At 35.9% G+C, this 21,650-nt stretch overlaps 1 protein-coding gene across 3 annotated transcripts in view; it reads left to right on the forward strand.

The window, feature by feature from the left end:
- Nucleotides 1-21,650, forward strand: part of KMT2E (lysine methyltransferase 2E (inactive)) — a 99,466-nt gene that overhangs the window by 39,425 nt on the left and 38,391 nt on the right. For all 3 annotated transcript variants that reach the window (XM_030834335.3, XM_030834338.3, XM_030834340.3), the window contains 5 exons: nucleotides 7,866-7,980; nucleotides 8,853-9,082; nucleotides 12,196-12,276; nucleotides 20,480-20,538; nucleotides 21,429-21,601. In XM_030834335.3, the coding sequence (XP_030690195.2) occupies nucleotides 7,866-7,980; nucleotides 8,853-9,082; nucleotides 12,196-12,276; nucleotides 20,480-20,538; nucleotides 21,429-21,601 (658 nt within the window). The remainder of the gene's footprint in view (nucleotides 1-7,865; nucleotides 7,981-8,852; nucleotides 9,083-12,195; nucleotides 12,277-20,479; nucleotides 20,539-21,428; nucleotides 21,602-21,650) is intronic.

Below are 21,650 nucleotides of genomic sequence, written 5' to 3' on the forward strand. Positions count from 1 at the left end.
GTACTGAAAGCTTATGTTAAGGGTGATAAGATATAGATTTGAGAGGACTGTGAGTCAGCAGAAAATAGCAAATGCTTTATTATAAGCAGGGACAGAAATATCAATACTAAGATAAGATCATTTCTTGACTTTGTATAGTAAAGTATGTCAGGAGAGTCCAGCAAAGTGATGATCATCATGAGATTATCGTCTCTTTGTACAGGATATATTATACTCATGGCCGTCATACCCTGCCTTTCTGTCTGCCACATATTATTGAAGAAATAAATTGTCACCAGGGCTTAAGGGGCATGTTATGAAGATTGTTCATAAGTTTGAGACCTGTGTATTGGGAAATATGATAGTTCAGTGGAGGTAGGAGTGAACCTATCTGTATGGATAGGTTCTTAGTCACTTAACATTAAAACATAAAAACTAGGGGGTGCCTTTAAGAGTTTAAAGAGAGGAATCAAATAAAATATTCCCATAAAAATTTTTTGAATAAAATAGTCACTTCTCTTTAAGGAGCTCACATACTGCTCCTTGGTTTAACATGTTGGATATTCTTTTCTTTTTTTTTTTTTTTTGGCCACACCCCATGGCATATGGTATCTTAGTTCCTTGACCAGGAATCGAACCTGCATTCCCTGCATTGGAAGCACGGAGTCTTAACCACTGGATTGCCAGGGAAGTCCCAACATGTTGGATATTAGATTGTGTGAAAAATGTATCTAATACATTGTATCGGATTGTGTTAATCTACATAAACCTTACATATGTATACTGTATTAAGTGTTCCACCAAAATTAGCTTCATTTTTCATTGACATGCTTAAGCCTTAACATACCTCTATATAGCTCTTCTAAAAACCTTTTAAACCAAAAACTTTAGAAATATTCATTTTAAAACAGTCTAAACATTAAAAAAATCTCTGCTGCCAGTGATAGTGATTCCTTGCTTATTAGCTTTTGTGTTGAAATGAGGAATGTTTTAAGCAGTGATTGGAATTAAAACTAGAACATTAATCTCATTCTGTAGTTATACCATTTTCTATTTCCTATTTTGTTTGTGGTAAATAACCTTTACTATAGTAATTGGTCCTTGCCTCCTGGAGTGTATAATGTCATTAAAAGAGATAAGGAAAGTAAGTATGGAAAAGTGATGTACGTATATTGCTTTGTGTGTTCATGTTGGATTAGTAATACATATGTGTATATGTGTATATATATATATATACACACACACACACAGTGTAGCAATAAAACATTTTCCTGGTTAATGTTCTGAATCACCGACCTAGAATTTTAAAACTTTATTATATCAGTATTACATGTTCATGATTACTGATTACATTTCTTGGTATAAAGTTTAGTCTTTTGCTATGTAAAGAACTCAGTGGTATATATGGACTCAACTCTAAGAAAATATGTATTAAAAATCTGCTTTACAAAAGGATAGCAAAGGCACTTATTTCAACCTAATTTAGGGAGTTATGGGACTATACTTTAAAAATAAACTTTATGGGGCTTCCCTGGTGGCGCAGTGGTTAAGAATCTGCCTGCCAATGAAGGGACCTGTGTTCGATCCCTGGTCCGGGAAGATCCCGCATTCTGCGGAGCAGGTAAGCCTGTGCGCCACAACTACTGAGCCTGCACTCTAGAGCCCGCGAGCCACAACTACAGAACCCGCATGCTGCAACTACTGAAGCCCGCGTGCCTAGAGCCCGTGCTTTGCAACAAGAGAAGCCACCGCAATGAGAAGCCCGCGTACCGCGACAAAGAGTGGCCCCCGCTCGCAGCAAGTAGAGAAAGCCCGGGAGCAGCAGCAAAGACCCAACACAACCAAAAATAAAAATAAAATAAATAAATTTATAAAATAAATAAATAAGAATAAACTTTATAAGGACTTTAGCACATATTTAGAGCTCAATAAATATTTACTAAGTGATTTAAATATCAATAAGGTTTTGGTACCTTGCAACTTTAGTGATTTATTTAAAATAGGTCTAGTTAAACTTACACTTAGAACTTTACTGGAATTGAATTATTGTGGAGTTAAGGTTTAAAATAATTTAAAAGCAACTTCAGTCTGAATATTCATAGTGAGAGAGGCATTTCTGAATACATGAGTATGTTACACATTTATAATACATTACAGTTGAGAAAAATACATTTTCACATCCTCTGTGTCATTTGAGTTTCATCCATATTTCTGGAGAGAGGGTGAAGCAGGTATATTTATCCCCACTTTACAAATAAAAAACTCAGGTTCAGAAAGGTGCATACTGTACCTGTACCCCTTTAATGGCCAGCATTAGACATGTAAGTCCCAATTCCATGTTCTTCCTACTGGATAAAACTTGTTAATTTTGATGGAGTTTGGGAGAGAAAATAATAAATGCATATGGGAAGATGATTGACAGCATATGAAAATATTACATGAAAAGTAATAAATTAACAGTACAGCAAATAAGTGCTGTAGGAATCTAGAATTTATAAAATTACAAGTTGAAGCAGTCACAAAAGTGCTCCTTAAGGAGTACCTGAAGTGAGCCTTGAGGACTGTGTTGAAATTAAGAATTAAGGGTTAAGAGAGATTCCCCAGATAGAGGCTTAGAAATAGATGGCGAGGACGTCTTCCTGAGTTGGGAGGAAGTATACCATTCTTATAGTTACCTATTTTATATAGGACAGTATATGTAAGATAAAAGGCTTGGGGAACTTAAAAAAAAAAAACTTTTTAGTAGGGAAATACAAAAATATGTACAGTAGTAGGGAGAATAGTATAATAATCTCAGGTGGCCATTACTCAGCTTCAGCAGTATTCAGAGTTTTGCCAGTCTTGTTTCACGTATCCCATAGTTTTAAAGATTTTTTTTTTTTTTTTGGCGGTACGCGGGCCTCTCACTGTAGTGGCCTCTCTTGCGGAGCACAGGCTCCGGATGCGCAGGCTCAGTGGCCATGGCTCACGGGCCCAGCCGCTCCGCGGCATGTGGGATCTTCCCGGACCGGGGCACGAACCTGTGTCCCCTGCATCGGCAGGCGGACTCTCAACCACTGCGCCACCAGGGAAGCCCTAAAGATTTTTGAAGCATATCCTCACATCAGTTTAACTATGTATAGTTCAGTATGCACCACTAACAGAGAAGGACTTTTTTTTTAAACCACAATACTATTATCTCATATAGCAAAATTAATACTTCCTTAATATAAAATACCCAGTTCATCTTCAGATTTCTTTCACTTGTCTCAAAACTGTCTTTTTGTAATTGGTGTGTTCAAATTGGCTCCAGACAAGATCCACACATTGTATTTGATTGAAATGTCTCTTGAATCATTTTTTTATCTGGAACAACACTTTAAATTGTGTTTTTCCTCATACTGTATAAGAAACTGGATCATTTGGCCTACAGAAGTTTCAGTATTCTGTATTTGGCTCTTTTCTTCCTTTTGGCATCATGTAATATTCCACTTTCCCCATATTTCTGATAAACTGATATTTAGATAAAGAGATATGATTAGCTTCAGATTTGTTTTTTCTTCCCTCTTTCATATTTCTTTTTTCAGCATGAGACTTTTTATGTGGGACTTTATATTTTCTGTTGCATAATATTAGAAGAAGCACAGAAAAACTTAGTTGTCTAACTTCCAGTGATGTTAAGAATGATCAAGAAGTTCAGGTGTTGTCAGCCTTATCTGTCCATCATCTTTAAATTTTCAAGGTTTTAGCATCTATGGTTATCTGTTGCCGAAATCCATTATCTCTCGAAGGTAGCAGATTGGTAACTTTTCTAATTTGATCATTCCTTCTGCATTTATTAGCTTTTAGAGAACTTCTAAAAGAAGCAGTCAGTATTGACTTAGTTAATAAGAGAGCATACTTCTTATTTCAGTTTTAGAGCCAGTTGCTTATTAGAATCTCTTTTTCTGCATTTGAGTTTCTCTACCTATGGGAAACAGAATTCAAAGTTTTGAAAACTATAATTCAGGCTATATTGATCATTTGACCATATCTTATTGCTTATACATTAGGAATACTTTAATTACCTGTTTTTTGTTTTTTTTTTTTAACATTTTGGACATTTTGAATTACCAAACTAGAGAATGATTATCCTTTAGGAAGTTTCAATGGTTAAAGATCATCTTTTTGACAATGATCAACGTTTCAGTGATTTAAGAACACATACAAAACAATATATGAATGAATACAAATAATCACACTCTCTTTGAAAAGTGACATCACAGTTATGTAAGTGAAATCTTATTTGCAGGATGAACATAGCACCATGGTTTATGTTTTGATACATAATTATAGACATAGTATACTAATGTAGTTTCTGTATGGTTAATGTTATACCTGTGTATTAACTCAGCATTTATGTGACAATATAAATTGGCTAAACAGAGCCCTGAAGCAACTATTTACACAGAAACTTACTATTACATATTATCTTTTTAGCCCTGCAGTTAAAAATTTACTAAAGCTTTATGGTAACATTATAGGAGATTTTGAGGAAAACTCCTGTAACCATAATACAGTGATTTTTGTTACCATGAGTTTTTGCTGTGCTGTTGTCCATGTGTAAATATAGTAGGTTGCTCAGATTTAATCATTTTCTATTGATTGGACATTTAAATGATTTCTACTCATACCTAGTTTTATGAATAGTGTTAAAAAGAACATCTCAATTCTTCAGGTCGTTATTTAGTGGGAATTACTTTCTTAGGATAAATTTCCAAAAATGGGGTTACCGGATCTAAAGGATGTTTGACTTTTGGTATTTGTCACAAAGTTATTTTCAGATTCACTGTGTGTTTTGAGGATGTTTAGCACCATGGGACTTCTTAGGGAACATTTCTAAGGATGTCTGGTGTCCTTTTTTTTTGTTTTTTTGTTTTGGCTTTTTTTGTTTTTCTTTTTAATACTATCTTACAGTTTGGAAAAATCCTTAAAATATGTCAACCCATTTTTTTTTAACAATTGTTACCTTCTTTTTAAAATTACTTTTATTAAGTAGTAGCATTAGAAATGAGGATCTTGATGAAGTATTTCTGCCTTCTTGCATTGCCAACTTGTTAGTATTTACAACTTTAATTTTTTATTTTTTAATATTAAAGTATAGTTGATTTACAGTGTTGTGCTAATTTCTGCTGTACAGCAAAGTGACTCAGTTATACACATATATACATTCTTTTTTATATTCTTTTCCATTATGGTTTATCCTAGGAGATTGGATATATAGTCCGTGTCCTATGCATTAGGACCATGTTGTTTATCCATTCTAAATGTAATAGTTTTCATCTACTAACCCCAAACTTTCAGTCCATCCCTCTCCCTCTCCCCTCCCCCTTGGCAACCACAAGTCTGTTCTCTATGTCTGTGAGTCTGTTTCTGTTTTGTAGATAGGTTCATTTGTGCAATATTTTAGATTCCACATATAAGTGATATCATATGGTATTTGTCTTTCTCTTTCTGACTTACTTCACTTAGTATGATAATCTCTAGTTGTATCCAAGTTGCTGCAAATGGCATTATTTCATTCTTTTTTTATGGCTGAGTAGTATTCCATTGTATATATGTACCACATCTTATTTGTTCATCTGTTGATGGACATTTAGGTTGTTTCCGTGTCTTGGCTATTGTGAATAGTGCTGTATAGCTTTAATTTGAATCATGAGGTTATGCAAAGGATTTGTGGCTTGTTTACATGCTTGAATTTATCTGTATTCACTGAAAGTCTTATTTTTTTAATTCCCAACCATTATCTACTCCAAAATACAAATTTCTTGCCACACTCTAAATCCCTAAGAGTGAATCTTTCTGTAATGGCCACAATTCCTACAATCTTGCTTTAATAATAGGTCAGGAATTGCTAAAACCCCATTTCTTCCCTCTATGTATTTATTTATTTTATTTATTTATTTATTTATTTTGCGGTACGCGGGCCTCTCACTGCTGTGGCCTCTCCCGTTGCGGAGCACAAGCTCCGGACGCGCAGGCTCAGTGGCCATGACTCACGGGCCCAGCCGCTCTGCAGCATGTGGGATCTTCCCGGACCAGGGCACGAACCCGGGTCCCCTGCATCGGCAGGCGGACTCTCAACCACTGAGCCACCAGGGAAGCCCCCCTCTATGTATTTTTAAAAGAATTCTAAAGGAATCAATATTGTAGTCAAAGGTGGTTTGGCAGTATGTATTGATTTTATGTGCATTTACCCTTTTGTTCAGCATTTCTGCCTCCAGGAATCCATGTTGTAGAAATACTGCCAAGTAAGCAGAAAACAGTGTATAGAAGGGTGTACAATTTCAGTGATACCTTTAACACTGAAAAACAGAAACAATTTAAACATCTACCAAAAGGGAATTTGTTAAATAAACTATGGTACATTCATATAATGAAATAATCTGTTATTACCAAAAATAAGGTAGGTATGTGTTGACAGTGAAAGATTGAAAAAGCAAATTGTGAGTACATATTGTACATTCTCATTTTTTTTTTAAAAAAATAACTGTTAGATGTATTTATGGATAGACAAATTTAGAGGCATCTTAACATGGGTGTATCAGGTTTGGATGAAGACATGATCTTTTCACTTTCTTACGTACTTCTGTTTTAAAGTTTGTACAATGAGCATGTGTTAAGTTTGGAATTAAGAAACACATTTTTTTTAAAAGATTAAGCAAGTAAAATTTTAACGTAACAGCATAGATAATAGGTGAGTACTGGTTTTCTAAATATTCAGAACATTTTGGAGACTCTTCTTTTGTAATCTCCTTCAGAACCACTTGACCTCAGTTTGTGCCTCCTCTCTACTGATTTTAGCACACTGGATCCCAAGCAGCAGTCACTTAGAGCAAAACTGAGACTTTGTGCAGGGGATGAGTGGAGGGGGGCAGTATATCAGGAAGTAATTGACAGTAGAAATTTGACCAATTAGATTGTAACTGCATTAAGAAGCCTTAAACCATGAAGAGTGCAAGTAGTACTAAATTCTAAGGGAAGGTTTTGAATAAGAGGTAGCATAAGGGTTATGAAAAAATCATCTCAAAGGATGGCGTTGGTAAGAATAAAGGCACAGAAATGAGTCATGTTGTGTGTGTGCAAGGGAGAAATTAATTTCAGTGTGAATTGCCCTCAAGTAGGTTCACTACCACATTGATCAATAGGAATTATCAGGCTAGGGCTCAGGAGGATTGATATAAGTGAAGAATTTGGGAAAGTGATGAATATAAAATGCTAGGCCAGGGAATTTATAAGTCCACCACAGCGGGTGAGTTGTTACTCTCAGTTGTATCAGTGGTTGGTCAGGTCATCATCATTTGGCCATTATCAGGCCAGAACTGCTGATCTTACACTACCATAGACTGCTAGTTACATTTTTTTCATAAGCAAACCTTGGTTCATTGTGAGGTTTCCTGTTCCTTAGGTTTTCTGATATTTCCAAGGCTTTGTTATATCTTGACACACTAACACATACATGAAGCTTTGACATTGAAATGTATACTTCACATTCAAATTGGGGTCCATATGGATTCAGTATGTCCTTAGTCTTGTTTAAATTATTTCTACCACTTTTCTCCATCCTGTGCATAGTGTCCCCAGTGCCACTGAGTATATTAAGTAATGTTTAATCTCTACTAATTTTTTTTAATGATAGGAAAACTATATCTGAACTTGAAGGGGGGACATTTATTGTACTTAATTAAAAGTTTGTTTTAATGATGCAGATTCTAAATAGGATACATCATGTCCACAGGGTGTCTTTGTTTTAGACATTTTAAAGACATTTTATTTGATAGCCAATAAAATAAGTGCTTATAATTTTAAATAGATTGAAAGGAAAAAAATCAATGCAATCCTCTTTGATGCAACTTTTTTCCCTCCAGACCAGAATCTGTAGAAGCTAGCCCTGTGGTAGTTGAGAAATCCAACAGTTATCCCCACCAGTTATATACCAGCAGCTCGCATCATTCACACAGTTACATTGGTCTGCCCTATGCGGTAAGTGTCACACGTTTCTCTGGAAAGGTATGTTTTATATCTGTATATAAATCTCTATATATTTTATATATCTAGAGGTTGAAAGTTGATGTGTGTGGTATTGTGCCTAAAACTGAATATTTTAAAAGCAGACTTGTTTTATACTATCTAAACAATTAGGTATGTAATTTGTAGTTTAGTTTTTTCATTGATCTAATTATATTTATTCAAGGGATTAAAATTCTATAAGAGGAATTCCCTAGAAGTTTTTATATTATTATTATTTTGCTTTTTTATGGTATTAATAGTTTAGTATTATAATTCTTTACCTTCTGTATAAAAAGACTGTAGATAGAATTGTACTATCTACTGTTGATTCTAAATTATATAGTAATTATATAGTTACCATTTATTTAGCACTTATATGTCAGGCTCTGTGCTAAGCATTTTTGCGTATATTATCTAATTTCATCTTCAAAAACAACCTAATAAGATAGGTACAACCTAATAAGATAGGTATAGTTTTCATCCCCATTTCATAGCTGAGAAAATGAAAGCTTGTCTAAGCTTGTCTATTCAATGTTGCCAAAACTTTAAAAATCCCTATTGTATACTTTATAGTGATAATACGTCTTTTGTAATTGTTTTTGTTATTCTTTAGCCTCCAGTTTCCTGAGTTGTTTTTTTTTTTAACCACTATTCTCACATCTTGCATTGTGAAGGTGACCAAGTTTCTATATCTGGTTTCACCAAGTCATTATTTTAAAGGTATTAAGGAAGAAGTAGGCCAATTTCATCTCTCTCAAATATTTAAGGATTGAATTTTATTTAAGTTGCTTAGTTTATATTTTTATTGAAATTACATTGTGATGTATTTGTGATTAATTACCCAGGACCATAATTATGGTGCTCGTCCTCCTCCAACACCTCCGGCTTCCCCTCCTCCATCAGTTCTTATTAGCAAAAATGAAGTAGGCATATTTACCACTCCTAATTTTGATGAAACTTCCAGTGCTACTACAATCAGCACATCTGAGGATGGAAGTTATGGTACTGATGTAACCAGGTGCATATGTGGTTTTACACATGATGATGGATACATGATCTGTTGTGACAAATGCAGGTAAAATGTTTCATGCCATTTGCTTATTTTTCTAGAATGCTGCTAACCTTTGTGATTGTTAATGTTGGAAAAAATAAAGTGACTTTTGAAGGAATTGATAAATGCATTTTTTAAGTGATACTTTTGCAACTGTCAGTGCACTCTCTTTTGCTCCTAGGAAATGCCCCTATGAGAAAAAAGCTATCCTAGAGTTTTTCTTAGAAATCCTCGTTGTTAATTGAGTAATAGGCAATCAGTTCTGAACTTTATTCATATAGAATCACATCTCTCTTTTTACTCATTTGGTAGTAATACAACTACATAAAGTAGACAAGACAGAAATGAGAGGAGAATTGAGTCCTGTGTATTTCCTTTGGAATTATTTGTGCTGTATAGTCAACTGTGATTTTCCAGTTTGGGGGAATTATACATTTTGATTGATGTTTGTTTGACCTGACTCTCTCACCTCCTTTTGACTTGAACCTTGCAGCACTCTGGAGTCTCCTTGAACCAGAACCACAGTCTCCCCTCCCCCAACCCTGGTTCAACTACCAAGAAAGGCCTCCTCCCCTAGAGAAGGTGTGATTGGGAGAGAAAGGGGTTTTGTTTTCTTTCTTTTTTTTTTCCCCCTGGTGGGAGGGAGTTGGGGAGGATGGAGAGGGAACAGTAGGATTTCAACCTGAAAGTTACTGAGTCCATCCCCTGCATAGGCTGGGAAGCAGAGAGTATTTAAGCAATGTACTGTAGAGGATAAGAAAGTTTGATAGTTTACAGAATGTCCTGGATCTGGTCTTAAGGCATAGCTTCATCATTTTATTTGAAATAGTACCCATATTTGAATGTGAGTGTAAAAATGCATTGTTGAGCCACATAGAAATTACTTTGCATTATTTGTAATCTTGTTCCCATCTATTAAGTTAGGTGATTAGGAGTGGGATGTTATTGATATAAACAGGCAGTTAGGTTATATATGAAAAAGTTGATTTACCTTTTCCAAAAAGGGGGAAGATTAGTCTTAAGTGGAATGTGAAATTTGATGGGGTTTTTTGTTTGTTTGTTTGTTTGTTTTTGCGGTACGCGGGCCTCTCACTGTTGTGGCCTCTCCCGTTGCGGAGCACAGGCTCCGGACACGTAGGCTCAGCGGCCATGACTCACGGGCCCAGCCGCTTCGCGGCATGTGGGATCTTCCCGGACCAGGGCATGAACCCGCGTCCCCTGCATCGGCAGGCGGACTCTCAACCACTGCGCCACCAGGGAAGCCCATTGATGTTATTTTTATGGGAAGTTGTAATATTAATGCTTTGAGTTAATTTTCATAATAAAAATACATTGTGATGCTTTTTAAAATTTAAAAATAAACTTATGGTACATACTATTACCATAAGCAGTCACCTCAGTGAGCTTATTCAGGAGGTGAATTTAAAAACTAAGAAAATAACTTCTCTGATAACTTGTTTTCCTCATTATTTTTTAATTAGCTACTTATTAGCAAATCTGAATTCATATTTTAACCAATCATATAAAATAGCTTTCTCATTGCTGATTTTGTCTTATGTGATAAACTACATACCATTGGACAATATTTTTATTTTAATGCATAATCTAAAGTGTTTTTGTTTTGATTAATTACAATGATCTATATATAATATAGAATTATATCTATTAGAAAAGAGTGAAATAGTCCTTAGGACTTACACCTATCTACAAATTCTTGAGGGACCAGTTCACGTATTTTGGATTATTCAAGGTATTTGCTTTTTAGCAACTGCTCTATTTGTTATGAATTTATTTTTTGTTATTCTACTTTTCTACTGCTTAACCTGTAGTATACTACAAGGCTTAATCTTTTTTCCTCTATTCTTGTTTTCATTGCCTCTATATATTTTCATGTACCTACTGCCCATACTCATCTCTTTCAAGTTTGACATCTAGAGCTCTGATTATTTATTCATTTTCTAGTTTTATTTCTTCTGTGGTCTGCATGACATTATTACTTAGCCCCCAGATTTAACCTAATTTGTTATTCTGACTCTCCATGTCAGGTGTTCTGCTTTTCTTTTGAACTTTTTCCCCTACATCTTTGATACATAGTCCATTACCTTTCACATTTACCAGTTCTCGTCCCAACATACTCAGTTAAGAAGTAAAGAGCAAGATCATAGCAGTTAACTCAGTAGCTATATATTAAAAGTAGCTCATTATTATATAAGGAATAATTAAGACTATTTTTAGAAACAGGCATATATATCAACTTTAGACCAATTAAAGTCTTGGCAATAAAATGCAAAATAATAGCATTGAGAAATTTGCCTCAAGTTGGTCCATGTATCACATTAAAAATAGAGTTCATAATAGATTTAGTCTCTATCTTCATGAAATGACTATTGGATTCTTTAACTTCATCTTCTCTGCCATCATTCTAGTTCTTTCCATTGTTCTTTAACTGAGATCTGGAATGTTGGAAAAGCCTCTTAGTTGATTTTTATGCCTCCAGTTTCTTAACTTCTTTGAATTAACACTGTATACCATCAAAGCAACCTCTAGTTGTTACCTGTTGCCAATTAGAGGAATGCTCTGCAAATCCTGACATTCCAGGTTGTATGTAATCTGACTGCATTTTACTAATTCAGTTTTATCCCCCTCTGTTTCTCAAAATGAACATTCTTCTTCAGATATATTAACTGCCTTCTGGCTGTTGCTCCCAGTATCTGTCTACTTGAGAAAATGTTGCTATAATGAGGTCTTTTCTTCCTAATTTCCCAAGTGAGGTTCTCTTCAAGTCTCTGTTATTCTTCAGGATTCTTTTCCCATTAATTCGAAGCATTGTGGACATCTCCAGTTCGTGATTTCTAATTATATTTGTAATGTATACCTTTTACATTGTAAAATTATATTTGCTTTAGAAATTTATATCATATATATAATATCCTATATTTGTCCTCTTATTTTTGCATCTCAAAGTTTTATCTTCCCGAGGACTTATTTCTATGAATTCTTCGTATTACCTTTTACACTGCTAAACTCAAAGTAGACACTTATTAACTGATAGTTAAATGGAATATCAAATCTTAATTTAAGGATGATTTTAATAATATTTTATATGTTCTGCTTTTCTTTTTTTTTCCTTTTTAAAGTGTTTGGCAACATATTGACTGCATGGGGATTGACAGGCAGCATATTCCTGATACATATCTTTGTGAACGTTGTCAGCCTAGGTAAGTTGTACATACAGTAAAATTGCCAGTCATTTTACTGAGGTAATCTTTAGTTATTAGAAATTTATGTATGAATTCTAGATTAAACAATTAATGGATACTGTATTTCATCGAATCTAAGATGGAAGAAGTTTCCTTTTTATGGTTTGTTTTGTTTTTTGGGTTTTTTTCTTTTTCCATTCTGACATCTCTAAAATCAAGAAGAATCTTTCCATTGATAGCATGTCATGGTTTATTTTCTAGGGTTTTTAATGATGCATAAAATAATAGTGCCTTTTTTAAGTGATGACATCTTTTTTTCAGTGGACTGCAAATTATGTTATAAAGTTACTAGAAGGACATTTCGTTAGTTACAGAATTTTGCAGGGCTTTTACTGTCATTCTGCTTGTTGGCAGTAATGTGTTTTCTTCCCATTTCTTTTTTGTGCTTTTCAAAAAAAATCTTTTTTAATGGACATTTCAAACCTATATAAAAGTAATAGTGTAATGAACCTGCATGTTTCCACCACCCAGCTTCAACAATTGTCAATAATCTTTTTTCATTTACATTGCTGTGTCTTTTTCTCCTTCACATTGTTTTAATGCAAATCCCAAATATATTATTTCATTCATATGTATCCTTATGTATTTCAGTATGTATGTATTTGTGTATGTGTATTTCAGTATGTATCTATAAAAGAATTTTTTAACAAAAATCTATAACCACAAAACGATTATTATATTGATACATGCAACAAAATCTATTACATCCAGCCATTCTTAAAGTATTGATTGGTTGCTATACATCTCTTTTAAGTCTCTAGTAATCTAAAGCTACACCCCTTACCCAACCAACCCCAGTCTCCTTTGCAGTGTGTTTCTTTAAGGGACTGAATTGTCTATTTATCCTGGTGAGTTTGCCAATTGCATTATCATGGTTTAACAGATTTCTCTGTATAGATATTTCTGTAAATAGGTGTGTGATTAGATTTAGGTCCCTTTTTTTTGGGGGGGGGGTTAGACTTTCATACACTGTGTTCTATCAGGTGACACATCTTATAATATATGAATGGGACCCATTGATGGTTATTTTTAAGATCCATTAATTTATTAGGGGTTGCAAATTAGTGACATGTTAATTCTATTGCTTATCACTTATTAGCTGGACTATTTCTGTAGAAAACTTCCCCATATTAACTGTTCAGTTCTCTTAAGGTATATTTCACTGAGGAAAGGCAGGATAAATGCTTGTTGATTTGTAGCCTTTATCAGTTTTTAGAATAGTGAAAAGAATTCTAAGTGTCATTATGAAGTCAGGGATTTAAACATATTGGATATCAGTCTGTTGCAGTTATTCCTTTCTTTTTAAATATTTATTTATTTGGTTGCATAGGGTCTTAGTTACGGCAGGCGGGCTCCTTAGTTGCGGCACGTGGACTCATTAGTTGTGGCATGTGGGCTGCTTAGTTGTGGCTCACGGGCTTGTTAGTTGCAGCTCACCAGCTCCTTAGTTGTGGCTTGTCAGCTCCTTAGTTGTGGCATGCAAACTCTTAGTTGCAGCATGCATGTGGGACCTAGTTTCCTGACCAGGGATCGAACCTGGGACCCCTGCATTGGGAGTGTGGAGTCTTATCCACTGTACCACCAGGGGAGTCCCTATTATCTTTTTTTTTTTTTTTTTTTTTTTGGCTGTGTTGGGTCTTCATTGCTGTGTGCGGGCTTTCTCTAGTTGCGGCGAGCGGGGCCTACTCTTCGTTGTAGTGTGCGGGCTTCTCATTGCAGTGGCTTCTCTTGTTGCAGTGCATGGGCTCTAGGCACACGGGCTTCAGTAGTTGCAGCACACAGGCTCAGTAGTTGCAGCATGTGGGCCCTAGAGCACATGGACTTCAGTAGTTGCTGTGCATGGACTCAGTAGTTGCAGCACACGGGCTCAGTAGTTGTGGCTCGCGGGCTCTAGATTTCAGGCTCAGTAGTTGTGGCGCATGGGCTTAGTTGCTCTATGGCATGTGGGATCTTCCCAGACCAGGGATCGAACCCGTGTCCCCTGCATTGGCAGGCAGATTCTTAACCACTGTGCCTCCAGGGAAGTCCCTCTATTATCCTTATTTATGTTGAAATTTTGTCCCATTTTTGGTTAATGGGAACCACTTTGAGTTGGCTTTGTGGTCCTTTTGACAATACCCTAGTAGTACTTGCTAGCTTTGTGCAATCTAATACGACAAGATGTCTCGGGCTTATCTCATACTTCTGTGCCCCACGCTCAGAATTGGTTTTCAAGACCAGAATCTGAGAGCTAGTAATGCTCCTTCCTCTGGAACTACTCAACGTTGCTAGGTCTTTTTAGTAGATGAACCTAGTCTACTAGAAGTTTTGTCTGTTTGTTTATTTTTAAGATAAAATACATGAGTTTATACAGATAATTGCAATTTAAATTTAGGAATACAGTTGACCTTTGAACAACGTAGGTTTGAACTGTGCATGTCCACTTATGCATGGAATTTTTTCAATAGTTAATACTACAGAACTACGCACTCTGCATTTCGGCACCCCAGCCCTCATGTTGTTCAGAGGTCAACTGTACAAGGTTTTCATTTAACTGTTTCTGTATTCCATCTGTGTCTCTCTTTATCCTAGTTCTCAACAACATATACAGTAGTGTAATTAGAGTATCATGTAATTTGCTTAACTGCTTAATCCCATAGAAGAATGTAACAGTCTCAGAGTAAGAGTACCAACAATAGCACCTGTAACAATATGATTATGTAACACACTTCAGAACTTTTTTTTCCTGTAAGATATTTTCTACAGGGATGTATAGTTAATTTTTTGTGTTTAAAGTCTCTTGAAAGAATTTTATTGTGTGGTTATAACACCAACTGGGTACACACTTCTGGGTTAGGTTATTAGTTTTATTTTTTTATTTTATTTTTTTAATAAATTTATTTTATTTACTTATTTTTGGCTGCATTGGGTCTTTGTTGCTGCGTGCGGGCTTTCTCAAGTTGTGGCGAGCAGGGGCTACTCTTCGTTGCGTTGCGTGACCTTCTCATTGCGGTGGCGTCTCTTGTTGAGGAGCATGGGCTCTAGGGCGCACGGGCTTCAGTAGTTGCAGCACGCGGGCTCAGTAGTTGTGGCTCAGAGACTCTAGAACGCAGGCTCAGTAGTTGTGGCATACAAGCTTAGTTGCTCCACAGCATGTAGGATCTTCTGGGACCAGGACTCGAACCCATGTCCCCCTGCATTGGCAGGGGGATTCTTAACGTCTGCACCACCAGGGAAGCCCTAGTTTTATTTTTGATTTTTTAAAAATTAAACTTTTGAAGTAATGTGGGTTTGCATGCATTTGTGAAATAATACAGAGATCCTGCGTATCCTTTATTCAGTTTCTCCCAGTGGTAACATCTTGCAAAACTGTTAATACAATATCACAGCCAGAATATTGACATTGGTATAGTCAAGCTACAAAACATGTCAATCACAAAGATTCCTGTGTTGCCTTTCCTAGCCGTACCTACCTCCCACCTCTTACCCCTCCCATCCCTGACCTTTGGCAACCACTAAATCTGTACTCCATTTCAGTAATTCTGTCATTTTAAGAATGTTACATAAATGGAATCACACAGTATGTGACCTTTTGGAATTGGCTTTTTTTTTTTTTTTTTTTTTTTTTGAGGTACGCGGGCCTCTCACTGTTGTGGCCTCTCCCGTTGCGGAGCACAAGCTCCGGATGCGCAGGCTCAGCGGTCCTGGCTCACGGGCCCAGCCGCTCTGCGGCATGTGGGATCTTCCCAGACCAGGGCACGAACCCGTGTCCCTGGCATCGGCAGGCGGACTCTCAACCACTGTGCCACCAGGGAAGCCCTTGGGATTGGCTTTTTTTTTACTGAGCATAATTCCCTGGAAAGCCAGCTAATTTGTGGCATATATCAGTATCTCACTTTTTTCTATTTTTAAGTAGTGTTATGTGGTATATATGTACCAGAGTTTGTTTAACCACTCACCTACTGAAGGACATTTGGGTCATTTCCACTTTTTGGCTATTACAAATAAAGTTGCTCTGAACATTTGTGTACAGGTTTTGGTGTAAACCTAAGTTTTGATTTCTCTGGGATAAATGCCTGAGAGTGCAATTGCTTGGTCATATGGTAGGTAGTTGCATGTTCAGTTTTATAAGAAATTGTCAAATTATTTTGCAGAGTAGTTGTATCATTTTTTCATTCCTACCAGAAATGGATGAGTAATATAGCAATTTTATTTTTAAGGATTGCTTTTTGTACTTTATTTTTATAATTATATGCTTGTTTAATTATGTAAGAAGTAGTCACATCATTCTAAAGTCAAATATTTAAGACAAGGTACATTCAAATAAGTCTAACATTTACGACCCCTGTTCCTTCCACTTTGGAAGTAACAGTTTTTTAAAAATTGATTATTCCTTCCATTGTTTGTTATATTAGAAACAGATATGCACATATATATATATATTTGTATTCTCCTCCTTACTTAGATAAGCAGTAGCATAGTAGAGTTTTTGCCACATTAGTTTTTTGTCTTAAAAATATATCCTGAAGATCACTTCATAGTAGTAATATAGAGATTGACTCATTTCTTTCTGTAGCTTCAAGGTGCTCCATCTTTTTCATGTACTGTAGTTTAGTCATCCCTTTGAGTGGACATTTGAGTTGTTTCCAGTCTTGTGTAATTGCAAGTGGAAGTGGGATTGTTCAGTAAAAGGGTAAATGTATATATCAAATTTTGTCAGATATTGCCAAATTCCCCTCCAGTAGCAACTGTCCAGTTTTGAATTACCACCAGTCATGGATAAGCATGCCTATTTTCCCCAGCCTCACAGTAGAGTTTTTGATGGAGTTGGAGTTTTGCTGGTTTAACTAGATGAGAGATGGTAATCTCAGTGTTTTATTGATACTTTTCATTTGTTTATTATGAGTGAGGTTTTTCCTTTTTTTCTTTTTTATTGGAGTATAACTGCCTTACAATGTGTTAGTTTCCGCTGTACAGTAAAGTGAATCAGCTATATGTATACGTATATCCCCTCCCTCTTGGACCTCCCTCCCACCGCACCCCCCCATCCCACCCATCTAGATCACCACAGAGCACCGAGCCGAGCTTCCTGTGCTTTACAGCAGGTTCCCACTGGCTATCTGTTTTACGCATGGTAATGTATATATGTCAATCCTAATCTCCCAGTTCATCCCACCCTCCCCTTCCCCCCCGCACCTCGCCGTGTCCACATGTCCATTCTCTACGTTTGCATCTCTATTCCTGCCCTGGAAGTAGGTTCATCTCTACCATTTTTCTAGATTCCATGTATATGCATTAATGTACGATATTTGTTTTTCTGACTTACTTTTCTCTGTATGACAGACTCTAGGTCCATCCACATCTCTACAAATGACCCAATTTCGTTCCTTTCTATGGCTAAGTAATATTCCATTGTATATATGTACCATATCTTCTTTATCCATTCATCTATTGTTAGACATTTAGGTTGTTTCCATATCCTAGCTATTGTAAATAGTGTTGCAGTGAACACTGGGGTACATGTGTTCTTTTGAATTACGGTTTTCTCAGGGTATGTGACCAATAGTGGGATTGCTGGGTCATATGATAGTTGTATTTTTAGTTTTTCAAGGAACCTCCATACTGTTCTCCATAGTGGCTGTATCAGTTTACATTCCCACCAACAGTGCAAGAGGGTTCGCTTTTTTCCACACCCTCTCCAGCATTTATTGTTTGTAGTTTTTTGTTTTTTTTTTTGCGGTACGCGGGCCTCTCACTGTTGTGGCCTCTCCCATTGCGGAGCACAGGCTCTGGACGTGCAGGCTCAGCGGCCATGGCTCACAGGCCTAGCCACTCCACGGCATGTAGGATCTTCCCGGACCGGGGCACGAACCTGTGTCCCCTGCATCGGCAGGCAGACTCTCAACCACTGCACCACCAGGGAAGCCCTGTTTGTAGATTTTTTGATGATGGCCATTCTGAGTGGTGAGAGGTGATACCTCATTGTAGTTTTGATTTGCATTTCTCTAATAATTAGTGATGTTGAGCATCTTTTCATGTGCCTCTTGGCCATCTGTATGTCTTCTTTGCAGAGATGTCTATTTAGGTCGTCCACCCATTTTTTGATCGGGTTGTTAGTTTTTAAAAAATTTTTTTTAATATTAAGCTCCATGAGCTGTTTGTATATTTTGGAGATTAATCCCCTGTTGGTTGCTTTGTTTGCAAATATTTTCTCCCATTCTGAGGGTTGTCTTTTTGGTTTGTTTATGGTTTCCTTTGCTGTGCAAAAGCTTTTAAGTTTCATTAGGTCCCATTTGTTTACTTCTGTTTTTATCTTCATTACTGTAGGAGGTGGGTCAAAAAAGATCTTGCTGTGGTTTATGTCAATGAGTGTTTTTCCTATGTTTTCCTCTGAAAGTTTTATAGTGTCCGGTCTTACATTTAGGTCTTTAATCCATTTTGAGTTTATTTTTGTGTATGGTGTTAGGGAGTGTTCTAATTTCATTCTTTTACATGTAGCTGTCCAGTTTTCCCAGCACCACTTATTGAAGAGGCTGTCTTATCTCCATTGTATATTCTTGCTTCCTTTGTCATAGATTAGGTGACCATAGGTGCATAGGTTTATCTCTGGGCTTTCTCTCCTGTTCCATTGATCTGTATGTCTGTTTTTGTGCTAGTACCATGCTGTCTTGATTACTGTAGCTTTGTAGTATAGTTTGAAGTCAGGGAGTCTAATTCCTCCAGCTCCATTTTTCTTTCTCAAGATTGCTTTGGGTATTCAGGGTCTTTTGTGTTTCCATACAAATTGTAAAATTTTTTGTTCTAATTTTGTGAAGAATGCCATTGGTAATTTGATAGGAATTGTATTGAATCTGTAGGTTGCTTTGGGTAGTATAGTCATTTTCACAATATTGATTCTTCCAATCCAAGAACATGGTATATTTCTCCCATCTGTTTGTGTCATCTTTGGTTTCTTCAATGAGTTCTTTATAGTTTTCTGAGTACAGGTCTTTTGCCTCCTTAGGTAGGTTTATTCCTAGGTATTTTATTCTTTTCATTGCAGTAAATGGGAGTGTTTCCTTAATTTCTCTTTCTGATCTTGCGTTGTTAGTGTATAGGAATGCAAGAGATTTCTGTGCATTAATTTTGTATCCTGCAACTTTACCAGATTCATTGATGAGCTCTAGTAGTTTTCTGATGGCATCTTTAGGATTTTCTGTGTATAGTATCTTGTCATCTGCAAACAGTGACCGTTTTACTTCTTCTTTTCCAGTTTGGATTTCTTTTCATTTTCTTCTCTGATTGCCGTGGCTAGGACTTCTAAAACTATGTTGAATAAGAGTGGTGAGAGTGGACATATCCTTGTATGAGTGAGGTTTTTCTTTGATTTTGTTTCACTTTATAATAGTTACTAGCCTTTTTACAGATAGTTGGGGTTTTTTTAACATGTTAAAATCTTTTTTTTTAATCATGGGGTAAATATCTGCTGATTTTCAGTAAAGCTTGCTTAAAAACTGACCATTAGGGAGGACAGTCACTTGAGTGATATCTGCTTATTGTTCTGTGATAACTAGAATTATCAGTGATGCTAGGATAGTTTTATGTCCTACTAGATATTAAGGCAAGTCTTATTACTGAGTAGTAGGTATTTCAGTCTAAAGCTCTTATTCTCCCATCTCAGCTCCCATGTAAGAACTATATCTAGTTATTTGACATTTAGACTAATAAGTTTAGACAGTGAAAACGCTTTGGGGGCGGAGAGCGGGGCAAGTAAACAGTTACTATGGATGATGTACTTCATGAGCGGAGGCTGGGGGAGGTTAATGAAATATTTTGCTTAATTGTTAAATGTTTAGTGTTTATTATTTCAAAATTGGAAATTAGGCAAATAGTAATAATGCAATAATGACGCTAACATGTCCCCCCAGACTTTTTGGTTTGTTCAGTTTGGAAAAAAAAAGTACTAGTTTCCAAAGTAAAAAATTATTTTCTTAACACAACAGAGTCACTTAACTGGCATCTACTGCTAATTATGCTAGATCAAATCTAAACTGTAAGGCAAGTGATGTACATATATTTTATACTGTACATTTTTCAATAAGAACATTAGAGAAATTATCAAGTTTATCACATTTAAAACAGATCTGCTTCATATACAAATTTATGAAAGTTTATAAATAATCATGTTAATATTTTAATATAGGAGTTTGGATAAAGAGAGGGCGGTGCTACTACAACGCCGGAAAAGGGAAAATATGTCAGGTGGGTGAAAAGGATCTATACTAAATTAACTTTAGTATGATTGAGAGAATAAGAGGCCTGCATATTTTTTAGTCAGACGTAAACTGCTTGCTAATGAACGTTGATTGTATATATAATTTACAATCTCAAGTGGAGGTTTTAAATACTCTTTTTTTACAGATTTTATAGAACAGTAATGTATTTATTTTAGGAAATATGGAAAATAAATAAAAATCATCCATATTTTCTTGCACATAGGTAACCTATTGGTTTAAAGATGTAAAATATGTTTGCTCTTTTGAAAGATGGTGATCCGTTAGTTGATCATGTGCAATAGTGTTTATTTCATTTTTAGGAACAGGATTTGAAGTTGTAACATATGCTAAACTTTCACTTTGGCTTATAAAACATGTTGCCACCAGTACAACTATTTTTGAATAACCATAGTTTATTGAACTGTGTGATGGACATTTGGGCTGTTATTATAGATAGTAACGTCATGAAACCCTCTTGGATAAGGGTTTTTTTGTACTTTTCCCATTTTATCTGTGGATAGATCCCTAGAAATGGGGTTGCTGGGTGAAGAGGGTAAGTGTATATAGAATTCTGCTAGATATAGCTAAATTCCCCTTCATAGAGAATTCTGAATTTCCACTGGCTATGTTTGTAAGTGTCTGTTTCCCACAGTCACATCACCTGAGTGTGTTGTCAGATTTTGTATCCTTTCTAGTTTAACATATCAGAAATATATTTGCAGTTTGCATTTAAATGTGTCTTACTGAGTGAGGAAGTGAAAAAAAATGTTTATTCTTCAGAAAGGTGGGGGAATAATAGTTTGTCATGTGGAATGCTGTTTTATTGTTTGAAGTAGAAGTATTACTTGTGCAATAATTTTTATTTTGCCTTTGAAGATGGTGATACCAGTGCAACTGAGAGTGGTGATGAGGTTCCTGTGGAATTATATACTGCATTTCAGCATACCCCGACATCGATTACTTTAACTGCTTCAAGAGTTTCCAAGGTTAATGATAAAAGAAGGAAAAAAAGTGGGGAGAAAGAACAAAACATTTCAAAATGTAAAAAAGTAAGTTTTTCCTATTTTGAAGATGAATAGATAGGAAGTGGTAGAAGTA

This window comes from Globicephala melas, chromosome 9 (genome assembly GCF_963455315.2).
Source record: "Globicephala melas chromosome 9, mGloMel1.2, whole genome shotgun sequence".
Lineage (NCBI taxonomy): Eukaryota > Metazoa > Chordata > Mammalia > Artiodactyla > Delphinidae > Globicephala > Globicephala melas.